General features: G+C 44.2%; 1 protein-coding gene across 2 annotated transcripts; it reads right to left on the bottom strand.

Annotated features, from left to right (window-relative positions):
• DHX40 (DEAH-box helicase 40) lies at window positions 1-15,170 on the bottom strand. 2 transcript variants are annotated; one of them, XM_074160599.1, is made up of 17 exons: window positions 14,973-15,170; window positions 14,562-14,707; window positions 14,047-14,166; window positions 12,668-12,898; window positions 12,403-12,469; window positions 11,692-11,823; window positions 9,805-9,904; window positions 9,285-9,371; window positions 8,592-8,774; window positions 7,951-8,031; window positions 7,125-7,282; window positions 4,917-5,031; window positions 4,518-4,626; window positions 4,100-4,194; window positions 3,502-3,571; window positions 2,879-3,107; window positions 1-1,132 (listed from the first exon to the last, which is right to left on the bottom strand). In XM_074160599.1, the coding sequence occupies exons 1-17, from the start codon at window positions 15,109-15,111 to the stop codon at window positions 993-995; spliced, it is 2,202 nt and encodes a 733-aa protein (XP_074016700.1). In that variant the 5' UTR covers window positions 15,112-15,170; the 3' UTR covers window positions 1-992. The 2 variants fall into 2 exon arrangements, with proteins under 2 accessions (XP_074016700.1, XP_074016701.1); XM_074160600.1 differs by having other exon boundaries at window positions 1-1,129; window positions 14,973-15,168.
• Window positions 15,171-16,936: the final 1,766 nt, after the last annotated feature.

The following is a 16,936-nucleotide window of genomic DNA, read 5'->3' as shown; positions in this document are numbered from 1 at the left end:
AAGAGAAGAAGATTACCTCTTTATTGAGAAGGAAGGAAACTTCATGATGACAAAGCATCACAGCTCTTTGCTTTTTATATACTTGAGCCAAGGAACAAAGCTAGTATTCCCCTGTGTATTCTTTCTACACATTTGAAACAGTCACTCTTCAGACTGACATCCGTAAGTTTTAAAAATAACAGCCCCCAAACTCAGAAAACCAGCCCGCTAGGCAGCAGGCCGCCTGAGGGACGGCAGGACATAACCTGGCCGAGTACTGGATTGACTGCTGAGGTTTCTTCTTTTGCCAAATGGAAAACACACAGTGCTAAGTCATCCGTGACAAAAATTATGCAGTTGTTAGCAAAAATGTGAAAACATTTACAAAATACTTTGCATACAAAGACATCTTCACCCAGAGCCATCACTGTACACGGTACAGCACAATACACAGTAGGAACGACACTGGCTGCCACACAGAACGCAGGTGGCAAACGTGCTTTTGAGTTTAGATCCCGATGGTTCCATCAGTAAAAGAGCACTTCCTACGTGTTTTCCTGAGTAGCGTACAAGCATGAAGATTGTATAACCACAATCATACAAAATAATATGGATAAAAAGTGACAGTTCACTCCTTTAAAAAAACCCTAACCTTTAAGAAAATTTTATTAATAGTGGCACTGAGACCACAGAGACCTTTCTAAGTCAACTAAATGCCACAGAATTGGCGCCACAGAATTGGCACCACAGGGAGTGTCGTGTCTTCATCCACATTTGAGGCCACTAAATTGCTGCCAGTGACGTGTAGCAGCAAAATTCAGCTTGGTAACTTTTGCTTGCTGGATGCTGCTGGATGCAGCAAAGGCAGATTGCACTTGTAATGCCTCGGCACTCACACTTACCACAAAGCAGAAGTTTTCCTTTGTTCCAGTTAGTCATTTTGCATTATGCAAACATACCCAGAACTGCACCAAACTGCCTTTCCTCACACTGGGAGCAGAGCAGAGCGAGTATTACCCCATTTCTTTCAATGCGCCACTTAAACCCTGTGCTCTTTGCTGCTTTCTCTCAAGGTAGCGAGCTCGGGCATCCAGTATCGATTTGTCATCATTCCTTCTCTCCATCTTCTTTGCAGAGTTGTCTGTGACTCCTTCTGGGGGGAGAGGAGAGAGAGAAATAGACTCTTCTGTGTAAGAAAACCCCCAGCATTACAATTCCTCCTATTTGTAAAATATCCAAAAACCCTCAAGAGAATCACAAATGTTTTTCAAGACCCAGTCAGTCATTTGAATGACTTCCAGAGAGGACAGACTGTACCATAACAAGGAGAGAAAAAAAATTAAATAAAAAAAAATAATAATGCCTTAACTCTCATGTCAATATTTGCAGCTGGGCTCATCTCATCCCCAAACGTATATCTCGCTTTTTATTGTAACAGATACTGTGCATCTTGTAATCTATGCACCCATTTCTTCTCTAAATTACACTTCTCGCACTCAGGCAGGAGAGGGACAGCACCAGGAGCAGGGAAAACAAAAAGCTCAGAATAAACGATCTTTATAAATTTCCACAGATAGGAGGAAAAGGGAGAATAACATACAGATAAAGCAGTGGGAAAAGTCAGATACCATTAGAAATGCACATTTTCCCACTGAGCTGAGACCTTGGGAGTGTTTCTCCCAGAAGCAAAGAAAAGCAGGAAGTATTTTCAGTTTAAAATAAAATGTAAAATAATAATAATAATAAAAAAAAATCACTCAAAGACTCTGAGAGCCTAACTGTTGTGTGAATGAAGCAGCTACTGCAGCCTGTTCCTAGGGCTCCGGGGCTGGGCACCAGATTCTTTGATATGAGGAAGGAGCTTTAATCAGCATTCACTCTTGGAATATTTGTAATTATTCTGTCTAGGAGTTAAGTAATAATTCAGCTCATGCTGCAGCCTTTCCTTCCATTAGGCACTAATTAAGCCTTTGTCGGCTATTCAGCCACCTATTTTTATGAAGTTCCCAGAAATACAACATCTGTAAGGTCAATATTAATCTCAAATTAATTTACAGTTGCCTGGTGAAGTCAAAAACTTAAGGGGGACAAAGAGAACAAACCTCAGCTCTTTGGACTTCAGACAAAAAAAATGAGGCTCCTCTGCATTAACCAATAATGCAAATATCCTTTCCAGCAAATTTATAACCAAATCCAATTCATGTTTTTATCATTTAAAATTATTGTTTTATACAATAATGCAGGACAGAAAGAGACTCTGGTCTGAACACAAGAGTCTACATTTTTTTCATTGTTAAGGAAACTGAAGAGAATCTATATTGTCAGTGCCTGTACTATATATTAAATTAATGTTTTGGAAGGGTCAGCTCAGGAGTACAGGGGCCCTTTGAATACTTGGCTGCTTTATGAAACCTGCTGACAGAAGAATTCAAAGAATGTCAAGCAACCAGATCAGTTAGCAGGCACCAGTTCTAATTAAAACTGACAATTTATTAAAACACATAGCATTAAATTCATTATCGGAATGAGACATTCACCAAAACGTGATACTTTTTCCTTTTTTTCTTTTTTTTTGTCTGGGGTTTTTTCTTATAGCCCTTAGGGCTTCAGACTCAAAATTTTAAGTTCTGCTCCTGACAGCTATTGCAAACCAAAAGGAGGGAGTGTGGCAAGAACCAGGAGACAAACACCAGCACACGCACTGCTGAGGCAGGAAAATAAGGATTGCAGAGCTGTAAGACAAGAAAACAACCAGAGCTACATGACAAATAGGTTAAGCACATCCAGATTCACACCTACTAGTCCCGAATGCATTCAGTGACATAATATACACCCACATGACCACGACAACCAAGAAAAATACACATGCCATAGATATATGGACTAGTGATGTGCTTACCATATTGCCTTTTAAGTTCCTCCTTGTGTTTCCACTTGGTTATTTCCTCTTCGGTTACTTCTTCCCGTGCCACGCTGCTCAGCTCATATGCATCAATTTGATGCAACCTGGGCAGCAAGTCTTTGACCCATTCATAGCGAACAGGACACACCGTCCGGACATAGATTTTGGATGTCACTGTGACATCATGGAATATGATCCACTCGAGGAGAGTCTCCTGGTTATACAGCTGAAAAAATTAAAATATTATTTCAGAACGGATATAAAAAAAAAATATTTACAGAGCACCCTCCATTGGTGGATGCAAGAATGAGATAAAGCTGACATTACTCTAAATTTTCAGGCAGGGAAACTGAGGCACAATGACTTGCTTAGAGCTGCCCAGGAAATCCAAAGAGCCAGAGAGAAAGCTCAGTCTATGTCACACTCATTTCATAAGCCAAATATTTACCAAATTTGAAGAAGTGAAGCTCTTCCCCACTCTGAAAATGAACACTCTAACAGTGCTTCTCCTGGCCATAAGTTAGCACAAATCAAACAGAAGAGGAAGAATTTACAGGGATCTGCCTTTTATTGCTTTTCTAGATCCTTTGCTACTCTACGAACAGAATTTGGTAACTTACTGTAGAGGAAGGATGGATATAGACTATGCTGCCGTGTCCGTCCATTGTGCAGAACGTCCTGGCTGCAGATCTGAAAGGTTTGTGAAAAAAAGTAAAATAAAATGAAACATATTTTGCTGTGATTAGACAGCAACACTAACTAAGCAAATCAGCAGCAGCTCAGAAGAAAATAATTATATAAGTAGGGGAAGATCCTTCCAGAATTAAACTGTAAAAAACCAATGAGGAATAAAATATATCTGCCTAATTTACCACAGTAATACTGCAGATATAACAACACGATAATGAACCGGGTTTGGAATTGGACATTTCCAAGCCCTTTAGTTTAATATCTGGAACTACTCATCAGCTTGCAAGTTCATTCCACGGATAGAAAAACTACTATTCCAAGGATGTAAGGAACTTCCCCAGGAATGTAATGAGAGTCAAAAGCAGAGAACCCACCAGGCTTCCAGCCCTGTGCAGAAACACTGCCTTCAGCTGCAATCACTACTTTTAACAATACACAGTGTTACTATTCTATCTCAATATGCAGCTGCACCTTTAAAGAATACACATAATATCTTCTCCATTCAATTCTCCAAACTTTATTACTTACCTCCTAGCTACATTGATAAAGTACCCTGCACATAGACATCTTCTTAGTATTTCAGTTCTGGAGCCTTCAAACGTCTCCTTAGGGAAGTCCGGCATCTGTGTGAAGAAAAAACACTTTGAATCGGGATCTTTCCTAAAGAAAAAGTCACTATACCGCCTCCATCCCAAGGATTTTAAACCTTGGATGTCTCAGCCTACAGAAACCACGAGGAAAGGAGAAAAATTCTCCTTCTTGCTTGTTGCCACCATCATACCTGTTAGTTACACAAGCTACAGCAGGGATGCTCTAATAAACTTTTAAGTGGATTAGTTTCTACTGGAGAAAGGCAGCAGCCGTCTGGCAAAGGCTCAGCAATCCAGTACATGTCTTAAATATAAACTTATATAACTCAATCATATACAAAACTTATATTTTTTACCTGTTTCAGTTTACTGATTATTTCCCGAAGCTGTTTTTCCACACTAAAAGCAGATTTTAAAGCTCTCCAGTGGATCCAGTGTTTCTGGCACCAAGCTGAAGGAGACTTGCTGAGAACAGAAATACTTGCATTATAAAGAAGCCCTTTGTAAGCTGGAGGCAGAAAGTTGCCTCTATTTTTTGTTATGGTTGTACAAAGAAAGCAACCTACACAGCCAGATACTTTGTTAGCTTAAATAATAGGTGTCTTGATAGAAGTTTCAGATCATAATAATAAGGAATAGATCTGCAATTATGTATGAGTACATACATGTGCACATACGCAATATATTTAAAAACCATCAGCAGCTGGGAGTTGTGAGCAACGTAAAACCACTTACTGTAGGGATTCATTTTATACCTTGCTTTGCACTGTTCAAAAATATTTAAGAGGGTTGCAAAGTCATTGCATCCTCCCACTTCTGAGGAAAGTTCCTGGTGTTTAAGTTCTGCCTCCTTTTGCTTCTGAGGATCACCTAAGGAAATAAGTTGTAACTCACTTCAACAAAGTAATTTTTATTTATCACTCCTACTTAATTTTCTATTAGTATCTCTCCAAAGTGTGTTTGACGGTCTTGGCTCTTTATTCATATTATTTTTAGATTCGTCTCTCCTCCACAGCTGCATTTACAGTTCTCCCCCCCTCCACTACTGCTGAATGAGAACACGTAGATGCTATTAAATCTGTGATTAATCTCATCAGTCAGCACTAGAGATGAAGACTTCTAGTCTCTCAGAAAGAAAGGTTCAAGGTATTGCTCTCTCACAGTCAATTCAGATGTTGATGTGGAAAGATAAAGGAACAGCAAACTTAAACAAACAGCTCACAGGGATCAAGCGAAAGTTTTGCTCTGCGAGGAAACGGTTGAAACCACCCCATCATAGCACCATCAAATCTATTTAACTCAGCTTTTGTCCTACTAACTCAGGCGCCATAGTAATGAAGGTCTTAAAAAAATAAGAGTCCAGAAAAAATGCGATCTGTGAGTTTAGTGGGAATTTGCCTTCACTAAATGCTAGGAATGTACCAGGCAAAAGCAACATTTCCAAAGTGTTATTTCAGGTTTTAAATATCCAAAGAATTTCTTCCCCAGCACAACCTATTTCCCCTCGTAGAGAGGGATGTGGCTGCAAAGGCCGATGCAGACGATGTCAGAAGTTTGTGGGCGTTACAAGTAACACCAAGGAAGCCAGGAGGCCTCTTTGTAGACATATTGCCCCCAAGCAAGTGCCTTCATGACAGGAGTCTCTGTGTTTGTGTCCTAATGTACGTGGTTGCTGGAGAGCAACGAACATGTGTGCATTAGCCAGCGGAACAGATAAGGAGGTCACATCACCAGGAAAGCAGAAGCACATTTGTGGGAAGGGGAAAGACCCCAAGCAGAATCCAGGCTATCAGTACTGTCAGCCGTGTCTTTAGCTGTTGCACTAACGGGCACGGTTAATAGACTACAGAGATAACTGGACAGGAGCCACTGAGTGACTAGAAAGAACAAAGGTCTCCCACAAAGACTGTGCTACATATAAAAACTATATGTTGTGCAGCTGGGGGGGGATGGGGCAGGGGCAGACTCGGGGGGAAAGGAGATAGGAAGGAGGACACGGGAGACTGGGTTTAGCACTAGTGAGAGGTGCAAGCTTGGAACCACAGCAAAATTACATTTTCCACTTAGAAAAACACTGGAAATGGAGGCAGTGATAAATTGAGCTTCTCACAGTAACTTAAAAGGCCTATTTGGTTAAACAGAGTTATTCACCAGAAAAGCCAATCCAGAGGTGACCCTGTTCCTTAAAAACAAATTAATCAGTCCCTGTTGTCTGTACTTAGACCAACAGCAAAACATCTGCTGTGGTGTGTTCTGGTCCTCTGGTGGTTTGGTTTCATTTTTCTCTCTTTTCCCTCCTGTAACAGTTTTCCCCCTAATGACCTCTCAGCAGTCCACTCGCTTACCCATATGTTGCTTTACATCTCACAGCCTTGAGACAAATGCAAGCCAATTCCATGCTATTTTGAAGCCTTTGAAATAGCTGTTTTCCAACTCCTCACATGCAACATGCCCTGGCTCCAAGATCTCAGCAAGTTGTAAAAGCACACAGGCAAAGTGCCATTATATGTTTGGCTTAATCCTAACATTCCTCCCTACAGATGTGCTATGACACAGGAGACAAGGCATTGCACTTGAGGAATCTTCCTCACATCGCAACATAAGGGTTATTCAAAGCTTTAGTTTAAGGTAAACATTTATGTCTCTCATCAGTGTTGGGCCCAACTAAAAAGAGCAGCTTGCTCTCCAGCAAGAATATCCTTACTCTCAAGTAAAGGCTTGCGCTACCATTATTCAAAATACAGGATCAGTTCTCACTATATAACCTTGAGATACATCTGTAAGATACTGCGGCCTCACAAACTATGAGCGCACAAAATCACTGAGACCAAAAGCCACAGGGAAGCTGCAGAAAAGGTCTCCAGGTGAAGCAGTGCGTGCTGCCCAACCATTGCCCGAGATGTCCCTGTCCAAGCAGAATTCCCCATCCACCCAAGGCTGCTCTGGGATAAGATGCTTCCTACCTGGACGAATGAAGACATTTTCCACAGACAACATGGCTGCAATGGGAAGCAGCAGATCTTCACAGTCAAGCGAAGCAGCTTTTATGACAGCACAGGACAGGTTGGGAGGGAGGGGAAATTGCACCAGGAATTCACCCAGTCTTGTCACGTGGCCTCTCCTTATCCCAGGAAAAAAGATCCAAAGACCAGATTCAATAAAACTATGTTTAAATGTAAATCGAAACGTGCACAAAGTCAACCACCATATACTGACAAAGAGCATGAAAGAAGCATTTCCCTCCGGACAGTTGTAACACTGGAGTCTGCTTGTGCTTAGAGACACGCAGCGAGTGTCACTAGCAGAACATTTCACCTTTCTCCACTTCGCTTATGCCCAATTCATGGCAGGCAAAGCCAGCTTTTTAAGCTTATCAGATGCTTAAGATATTTTTTTTTGCAAGAAGAATTCCTGGAAGTTTAGGATAAGATCTCACTTCCCATCTTGAGTTCTTGGATGGGCCTCACAGCTGGTGCCCAAGCACCTTCGTCACAACAGTCTGGGATCTGCTGTCAGGAACTACAGCAGAGAAAGTTGAGGTAATTTGTCTGAGGTCACTCAGGAACTCCAGAACAATGTGGAGAATTTATCTGTATCTCTCAAGTCCTGAGACATGCTCTAGCCCTAATTTTAAAGGGAGTATATTAAAACCCAGTAGTTAGCTTCCTGGTCTAATGAGGAAACATATTCTACTCCTGGAGGAAGTCCTTCAGTCCACATGAAGAACTCACACCAGTTAAACCATTAGATTTTAAATTCTTGTACTGACTACACAGCTTTATTTTTTACCTGTCAATAGCATCACACTGGTAAAGTTCCTTGAGAGCTTCTAAAATATGCCTTTCTTCAGGGCGGTCCAAATAGGGAAATCTATAGTAAAAAATGAAGTAAAGAAATCTCAGTGTTCAGATTCAGTATAGCTTCGTTAGTTTTCCTATTTATTAAAATACTTTTGTAACCTTCCAGTAGAGGTTTCTGACCAAAGCGCACGTAAGCATCTTCAGCATAAGGGTGTGTTATGACATACACAGCCTCAGGCTGAAGAATTACCATGACAGATCCCAGCACGGCACATGAAAAGATGAACTGTATCTTCTGCACATGTACGACCAAAAATTGAACAATTCCACAGAGATGAAGCTTTTAAGATATAAACAGCAGTATTTTAAAAGAACACTATTAACTATTTAATTTTGGAGATAAAGAGTTAGTTTTGGCAGAGCCTCAAACTGAACTTGAGCTCCAGATCCAATCTGGCATTAAAGACTGAGGAGAAGAGCAGAAAAGCTGACAAGCTGATTGTGTCACAGTGTCACAGTTGGCCGGGGACCTAATCCTGCCTCCTGCCACCAGGCTGCTGGTGCCCGCGCTGCATCGCTGCCGAGACTCGGGAAGAAAATGATAATCCCACCCCCCTCCATGGAGGTTACCTTATGACATCATGCACAGACAGGCACTTCAAGGTCAGGATGACAGATGTCAGGCTGGTTCTCTTGATCTCTGGGACTGTGTGATCAGGCATGCATTGCTCCCAGAATTCTTTGCTGTATAGCCGATAGCTTTTTCCCAACGATGTCCTGCCAGCTCGGCCAGCTCGTTGCCTCGCTTCGCTCCTGCCAAAACAGAAAGGCAGGGGGAAAAAAAAAAAAAAAAAAAAAAAATCCAAACTCTCAATCCCTTCTGTTATTATCCAAAGAACCACACTGCAATTATAATAAATAATAGCAATTTCTATACTTGTAGATGGGATTCTATTAGACTGTGCAGCAACTGAGAAATCCAGCTATACAAGAACAAAATGAAGAAGCATTTCTGTGCAAGGGAAGACTTTTTTTTAAACTTCTCTGAATCAGGCTGTTGTATTCAGCAAACACAAGATGACATGTGAGCCACTGTTGAGACTACAGACAATGCATTGTCAATTCCTTCTTAATGCCTGTAAAGAAAATTATATGTCCCGAACCACTTTCCATTTAGCAGGAAAGAAAACAGCTTTAAATTATAGAGCCTTAAAGCTGCCCACCCCTCCTTTTTTATTTATTTATTTTTTAAGATCAACCAATACACTGTATTGTCAGAGCAACTCCCAGAAACACCAAGCAAATCACCTTTTTTAAACTTACTTTGAAATGGGAACCACCTCCAGTATGTCCAAGCCAACTCGGGGGTTATGATTCAACTGCTTCACAAAGCCACTGTCTACCACGTATCTGAAAAAGATTCATGCTCTGTCAGAGAAGAAAACAGCAGAGGTCTTAGCAGACAGACAGGTAACTGCCACACGCACAGGATCAGGGCGAGAGCACATTAACCTTACAGTCCCTGTGAAAAGGTAGTTGTGCTTTGCTGGTCACCTGCAGCCCCTGGTTCAGTCCACAGGATGTTACTGATAATATCTCTCAATTATGTTGATTTAATGGATCTGAGTTTTCATTTCAAATTAGGGTCCTGCAATATTAGTCATCTGTAAGACTATATAATAGTATCAAGGGGGCTTTTTATTCACTACCAAAAAAAAAGGCAACTGGGAATTTCTGGGCAGGTATAGTAGCAGAAGGAAGTCAGGCATGTTTTTCCAAATCTAGTAGAACTTTCTGAATTACTCCCTCTGTTACAGCTTTTATGAAGGAAAGGAAATGATACCTGACTCCTTCAATCGTCAGAGATGTTGCAGCAATGTTTGTGGATACCACGCACTTTCTAATGCCAGTGGGAGCTGGTAAAAAAATGCTTTTCTGTTGATCTAAAACGACAGAGAGTCAGTCAAACAATCTGTTATGTTACAATTCAAACCACATCTCTAACACTGTACAAACTTACTCAAATGCCTAGTGAAAGTAATTTGAATTATGTTAGAAAGTGAATCACATAACATTTTAAAATACAGATTTGTTATTATTTTAGCGTATGTCAGAAATCAGAGAATATCTTCTTTATTACTTGCATATTCAAGAAGATTTTGAGATTGAGAAGGCCAACTCTCCTGGATGTTTCCTAACCCAGCGCTAGGAAAAACAAACAAGATGTCTGGTCTTAACAGAATCTTCACGAAGGATTTGAAGGGTTTTAACTACTAGAGCAAGGGAAAGCAAATATGAAAAGATTTAGTTAAACCCTCCATGCTTCCAGCAAATCTTCTTTTAGCATGTAACAAAGCAGCATATGCAGTTTCCATTCGTTCATTTGGCTTCCCAAGGAACAAAAAAAGGAGATGGAAATTGAACTCTTCCCAGAAATTTTCCTTCTTAAGTTATTATACTTGAAAAATATCAAGATCTCTATAAGGAAAATTGTCTCTGGTGTACTTAAACATATTCAAATACAACGGCCTCTGAGAAGCTACCACAAAAGAAACAGAAATAAAAATACCACTCTCGGTCAGGAGTCTAACACCTACCATGGAGTAAGGAGGAAGCTACACCTTTCTTTTCTGCAACTTTTTATTGTGCTCTTTCAAGAAGGTGAACATTTTGCTCCTTCTCTCTTCTCTGCAGATCATTACCAGATCTTCCCTCTCAGCAGCACTTCCAGATGGAAATTGCTGTTTGTCCTGCCCCCGCCTTGATTTCTCCATCCTCCACCTTAACCACAGGGTTATATGCCCAGGAATGAGCCAGAGGTGCCACTGCAGCTTGGCAGCCTTTGGATCCCAGTGGCCCAAAGCTTTCCTGTGCCTGTGTGAGGATGGGGGGTGCCTGTACCGCTCATCCCATGTTATTCCAGGGATGAAGGGGATGGCGGCTGCCAACAAGAGATGTGACGGGGCCAGGCTGCACGCCCAGCCTGGGTATGCAACTTTTTATTGTGCTCTTTCAAGAAGGTAAACATTTTGCTCCTTCTCTGCAGATCATTACCAGATCTTCCCTCTCAGCAGCACTTCCAGATGGAAATTGCTGTTTGTCCTGCTCTACTGAACACTTATTCAGCTGCTTGGCATTCTACACACCGCACCCACGCATTTAAACGTTGCACTCCAGTTCGTCTGAAAATACAGTGTCTGTGTTCAGTAAAGGTCAAAGGGCCTTCGTTTTTAACTCTTTGAAACTATCTGTGGTACTGCTGCCAAATGAAACAGACTGACTCATCCTGATAACCTGTACTTTTCTATATTGTGTAACACTGTACTACTTCTATCTTCCCTTACAGCTCTGTTCTCATCACCAAAAACCTACCAGCAATATCTTTTCCATATGAAATAAAATGTGAGGACCTATATAAGACATCCAAGCTTTCAGTTACACAATATCTCCTTCCTAAGGTGGAGCCCTTGATGCCATGGGAAGCCGTTTCCAGTGGATATGAATTTTAACAGGAAGCTTCTGTGCAAGTACAGAGAAGGCTGAAGTTTGATTAGTTTATGAACACCACAAAAACCCCAACAGAATATTGCTATGGTATTGTTACAAACGCGTTAGTGAATGCCATTTTTTCCAATCACCATAGAAATATTTGATTAGGATACTGTTCATAACAACTCTTGCAGTTAACGTTTATGTGAATTAAGTTCCACATGACATTATATGCTCTTACCTGTTGACATTGACCCATACAATGGTAAGATAAGCAGGCCTTCAACAGACCGATCATGTACTTCATACCGGTAATCAATAGATTCTGCTTTCTTGAAAAGTAAGTCACAAGCTCTTTCTATCTCAATTTGACCTAAAAAACATACAAGAGCATTTAAGTGACCTGTGTAGCTACCACTCTGCCTTCCCAGTTTGTAACATCTTCAAACAAGATTGTTTTGCCAATATTACAGAGCCATCAACACCATTACAAGAAGGAAGTAATATTTATGAGAATTAGTTTAGAAGGTGACATCCAGTCTTTCCACAGTGCCTCTCACCAAGGCTTTTCCTTAAAAGATGACTGCATAAAAGTGTCATATGTCACTTTGAGTGCCTGGCACATTCAGTGATGTAGGTTTTTGCAGTTAAAGAAATTTTCCCTTCCTGAATTAACAGCAAAACAAAACACATAGTGAGTACAAACAGAGTAAATTTGGCACAGGAACAAAGCATATACAAATTTTTAAATTAATAGTTTACTTATCTGATCTCATAGCCATGGATATACCTAAACGTGTTCTGAAAACTATCACTTCACAAAAGTGTGCATCAATCTGCAACCTCCCCTTCTCTACTTACTGCTCTGGGACAAACTAGACAGTCATTGTTTTGCTGGCAACGCCTTGCTTCACCTGGAATAACCATCAGTTGTTTAAAGAAAAATTCTCACCTGTCAGGAAAACCAAGATGTCGCCTTCTGGTTCATTTAAGTGAATATCCAATGTCACTTTTACAGCCTGAAACAAACAACAAACAAGCCAATAACAGCTGGAATCCCACTCACTCTTTCTAAACTCATGGTATGAACTAATTCTTCCCTATATCCTGCAGAGAAGCTATGCAATGCAAGCAGCTAACTCCTGTGGTCTTTCACAAACGATAATCATACCAAGAGCAGAGAACACTATGCAGAAACAGAGTAAAACAGGTCAAACCTCTGTAACATACGCAGAGCTGCCTACGTCCCTCGGGCTGAGCAGGTTGCAGAATATCTCCTTGACAGGGTAACTTCTTCCTGGAATATGCAGCACTGAACAGTGCCCAAAGAACTCCGAGAGCTTGTCTACCTCCAGGGTGGCTGACATCACCACCACTTTCATGTCTGTCTTCCTGTCCGGTGGTTTCTTCTGTAGAAATAGCTTCTTCAGCAAACCAAATAAAATATCCTAACAGACAAACAGAACCAACTTCTATTAGTACCCATTTTCTTACAAGTGCCTGACAAACTTGGAAAGGACTGATTTTATCCCATGGATACAGTGAAGACAGAAAATCGTATCTTCAATGCCTAAGCACTCAGAATATATACACTTATCCTGGTCATCTTGTAAGCACACTAATTAGTTTCTAGAATTTAATTAATTTTTTATCAGCTCTTCTCATAACCTCTAAACAGAATCAGCGTAACTTAAAATCCTCTGGTTTTCCTTTTTATACTCTCATGGTCAAGTTACCTCAGACTCATTTTAAAAAGTCCTCACCTTTGTCCAGCGTAGGTTACCTGACCGAGCGTGCACCCTCCTTTGTGGTACCATTTATTGTTATGACTTCAACAAGTTTATTTTACTCAGCATTGTTCTGGATTAAAAATTTCCTCCTTTTAGTTAGACACAGGTGATGGAGCAGTAACTTCTTACATTACCCTAGCTCAATTACTTGCACTACCCGCGGATGCTTGAGGGCAGAACTGGGATTCAGAAAGTATGTTCCCTTTTTACCAGCTGGACTGGTGGATTGTTTGCTGGGCTGGCAGGTTGTTTGACACACAACACAATTTCTTGAGGACTGAGTGACTTGACTCTCGCTCTGCTTCCCACAGAAGGGTCAGAGTGACATTTGATAGTTTTTGTTACTTGGGTCAGTCTAGAGACTTCCATGATCCCAAAAGCCGTAATCTCTTTGCACAGTCATATACACACCCTATGACACATTAGGCCTTAGAGTGAGAGAGATGTTTCGGGGTTTTGTTTGTTTGTGTGTGTTTTGTTTTAAATTAGGATTCTAAAAAGTTTGTCTTTGCTGTGCTGGAAATTTTGGGAAAGTATCCAATAGCCAGCCAAGTTTTAACTGTTTTCAAACACACCGCCACCTACAATTCCAACAGGATTACAGGTCGCATCTTATTTTCAGATCATGCAGCATGCAATAAACAAAGAAGTAATTCTATGGTCTTAGGACAGCAACAGGATAAAGCACATCCATGCAGAGTCAGCCAAAATCCTCAGGGATCGTGCGGAAGTGAAAGAAATGTATAAGTAGACCTCAGTAAAGGAGAAATAGTGATGCAAAAGGACAGACATAAGGCGACACTCACAGTGCTGAGGCTCCGCTCATGGGCTTCATCCAAAATGATGATGCTGTACTTGCTGAGAAGGGGGTCTGCCAGTATTTGCCTCAGTAAGCAGCCATCGGTCATATACTTGATGGCAGTATCCTGAAAGGTTTAATCAAGACATTCAGCTGTTAGCCTGGATTTTTACTTCAAAGTAAACAATGCTACACGGATCACATATTTGTCCAGAAGACACATGGAGATTACACCACAGGTGCTTATGTAACGCATCACAGGTGCCTGGCTACGTTTTGCTTGTAAGGTGATCAAAAAACTTGATAAAAATGAGTTACATGATACACAGAACTGCAGTTTCACCACAGCTGGGACAGATGGCTTGTCCACCAGGCTCCGAGACCCTCTGCACGCAGAGCCCCAGGGCCGTGCCACTCCACGGAGAGGCCCGCAGCCAAAAAGCCGAGCCACAGCCCCCCCCCCCCGACACCACCACACCCTGTCCATGACAGCACCCGCGGGGACGGCCCTCCCAGCCCTACCTCGCTGGTGCAGTCATCGAAGCGGACCTGGTACCCCACGAGGCTCCCCAGCGAACAGCCCATCTCCTCGGCCACCCGCTGGGCCACCGAGATGGTGGCAACGCGCCGGGGCTGGGTGACGCCAATGGCCCCCTGCTTGGCGAGGCCTGCGGGAGAGACGGGGAGAGCGGGGAGGCTGAATTGTGCTGCTGGGAGCCAGCCTGTACACGAGCACCTACATAATATACGGAAAGTCACAGTTTGCTACTTTAAAAGGTTAAATCAAGCCACCTGCGCCCGCCACAGGCCCAGCGCAGCCTGGAGCTGCGGGGACAGGAGGGCGATACACATTTAGCTGTGATTATCTCCTACATTCCGAAGCCGAGGCCGCGGGGGGGGCTCTGAGGGGTGTCCCCCCTCCCCGGCCGTTACCTGCCTCGAAGAGGTACTTGGGCAGCTGCGTGCTTTTGCCGCTGCCCGTCTCGCCGGTGACGATGAGGAAGGGCCGCTCGCTCACGGCCTCCACCAGGGCGCGGCGGTGCCGGCGGATGGGCAGCTCGGCGCCCGCCATGGCGGAGGCGGAGGAGGCCGCGGGCCCGGCGGCGGCCCTGTCAGGGAGACACACACACCCTCCCCACCCCCCCACCTGACCCCGCCCGGAAGCGGCGCGCCGATGACGTCCGATGTTTACGCACGCCGAACGGCAGGCGCGAACCCCTACGTCCCGCCTCCTCCTCAAGCCCCGCCTCCTCTTTTACACGCGCCGTCCTTAAGCCACGCCCCCTCAGCCCTGCGCCTCCTGCAGACACGCGTCCTTTGGCCACGCCTCCTCATTAACATACATAATCTTTAAGCCGCGCCTCCTCACCCACACTCTCCGTCCTTTAGCCACGCCCCCTCCTTAAGCCACGCCTCCTATCCAACATGCCTCGTCCTTAAGCCACGCCTCCTCATTAGCACACATAGCCCTGAAGCCACGCCTCCTCAACACACTGCGTCCTTAAGCCACACCCTGTCTTTAACCACGCCCCTCATTAAGCCACGCCTCCTCAACATACCTCGTCCTGAAACCACGCCCCTCCTCAGCACACGCCATCCTTAAGCCACGCCTCCTCGTTAACGCACAGTGCCCTTAAGCCACGCCTCCTCATCAACATACCTCGCCTTTAAGCCACGTCCCCTCCTCTAGCCACGCCCCCTCCTTAAGCCTCTTCCCTCCTTTGCACACACCGTCCTTAAGCCACGCCCCGCCGTTAGCCGTGCCTCCTCCTTAAGCCACGCCTCCTCCTTAACAGGCCTCGTCTTTAAGCCACGCCCCTCTCCGGCACAGGCCGTCCTTAAGCCACGCCTCCTCGTTAAGCCACGCCCACACAGACCCCGCCCCCTCCTCAGTCTCCTGCCCCTCAGTATCTCTCCCCCCCCCCTTAGCCAAACCCGTTATTTTTTTCCCCAAATCCGCTGCAGTTTTTCACAGCGGCACTTGCTCCTTCCCGAGGGACGCTGCCAGCGCAGGGAAACCCCGCGGCACCTCTTCCCGTGCCGCCCCCGGGCCTGGCAGTTAAACTGCGGCCTAAAAGGCCTCAAATCCAGCCGCAGCAGTGGTTCTCTCTCAAGAGGTAAACCCGCCCCTCGCCGCCGGCTGCTGTGAGGGAAGGGAGGCGACGGGGGCAGAAAAAAAAAAAAAAAGCTCCATAAAAATCCAGCGTGGCTGATTTACCGGGCGCGGGGCCTGGCCGAACGGAGGCCGCAGGATCCCGGCGACGGCTGTGAGTTGGGGTGCGGCCTGAAGGTGGCGAGCGCGGAGCGGGGAGCGGGGAACCGGGAGCCGGCCTGCAGGCCGCGGCCCGGCCCGGGCCTAGCGCTGCCCCCGCCCCCCAGCTGCTGCTGAAGCACGGCTCTGCTCTGCCTGCACATCACCACCTTTGTTCCCCGGTGTATTTGGGCACGTTTAGTTTGGAGAAGAAGGAGGCTGAGGGGTGACCTCAGCAACCTGCTTTGAGCAACCTGCTCTAGGCAATCCTGCTTCAGCAGGGGAGTTGGACTAGATGATCTCTATGGTCCCTTCCAACTCTAAAAAATTCAGTGAAATTCAGTGAAACCTGCTCTAGTGGGAGGTGTCCCTGCCCATGGCAGGGGGGTTGGAACTCCATGATCTTTAAGGTCCCTTCCAACTCTAACCATTCTATGATTCTATGACCTCGTTGCCCTCTACAACTACCCAAAAGGAGGGTGTAGAGAGGTGGGTGTTGGCCTCTTCTCCCAATGGAATAATGACAGGACCAGAGGAAACGGTCTGAAGTTGCAGCAGGGGAGGTTTAGATTAGATATTAGGAAGAATTACTTTCCTGAGAGAGTGATCAGGCACTGGAACAGCCTGCCCAGGGAGGTGGCGGAGT

This window comes from Numenius arquata, chromosome 18, assembly GCF_964106895.1.
Source record: "Numenius arquata chromosome 18, bNumArq3.hap1.1, whole genome shotgun sequence".
NCBI classification, from domain to species: Eukaryota; Metazoa; Chordata; class Aves; order Charadriiformes; family Scolopacidae; genus Numenius; species Numenius arquata.
The sequence above is the reverse complement of the archived record's forward strand: the minus strand, read 5'-3'. Positions and strand labels throughout refer to the sequence as shown.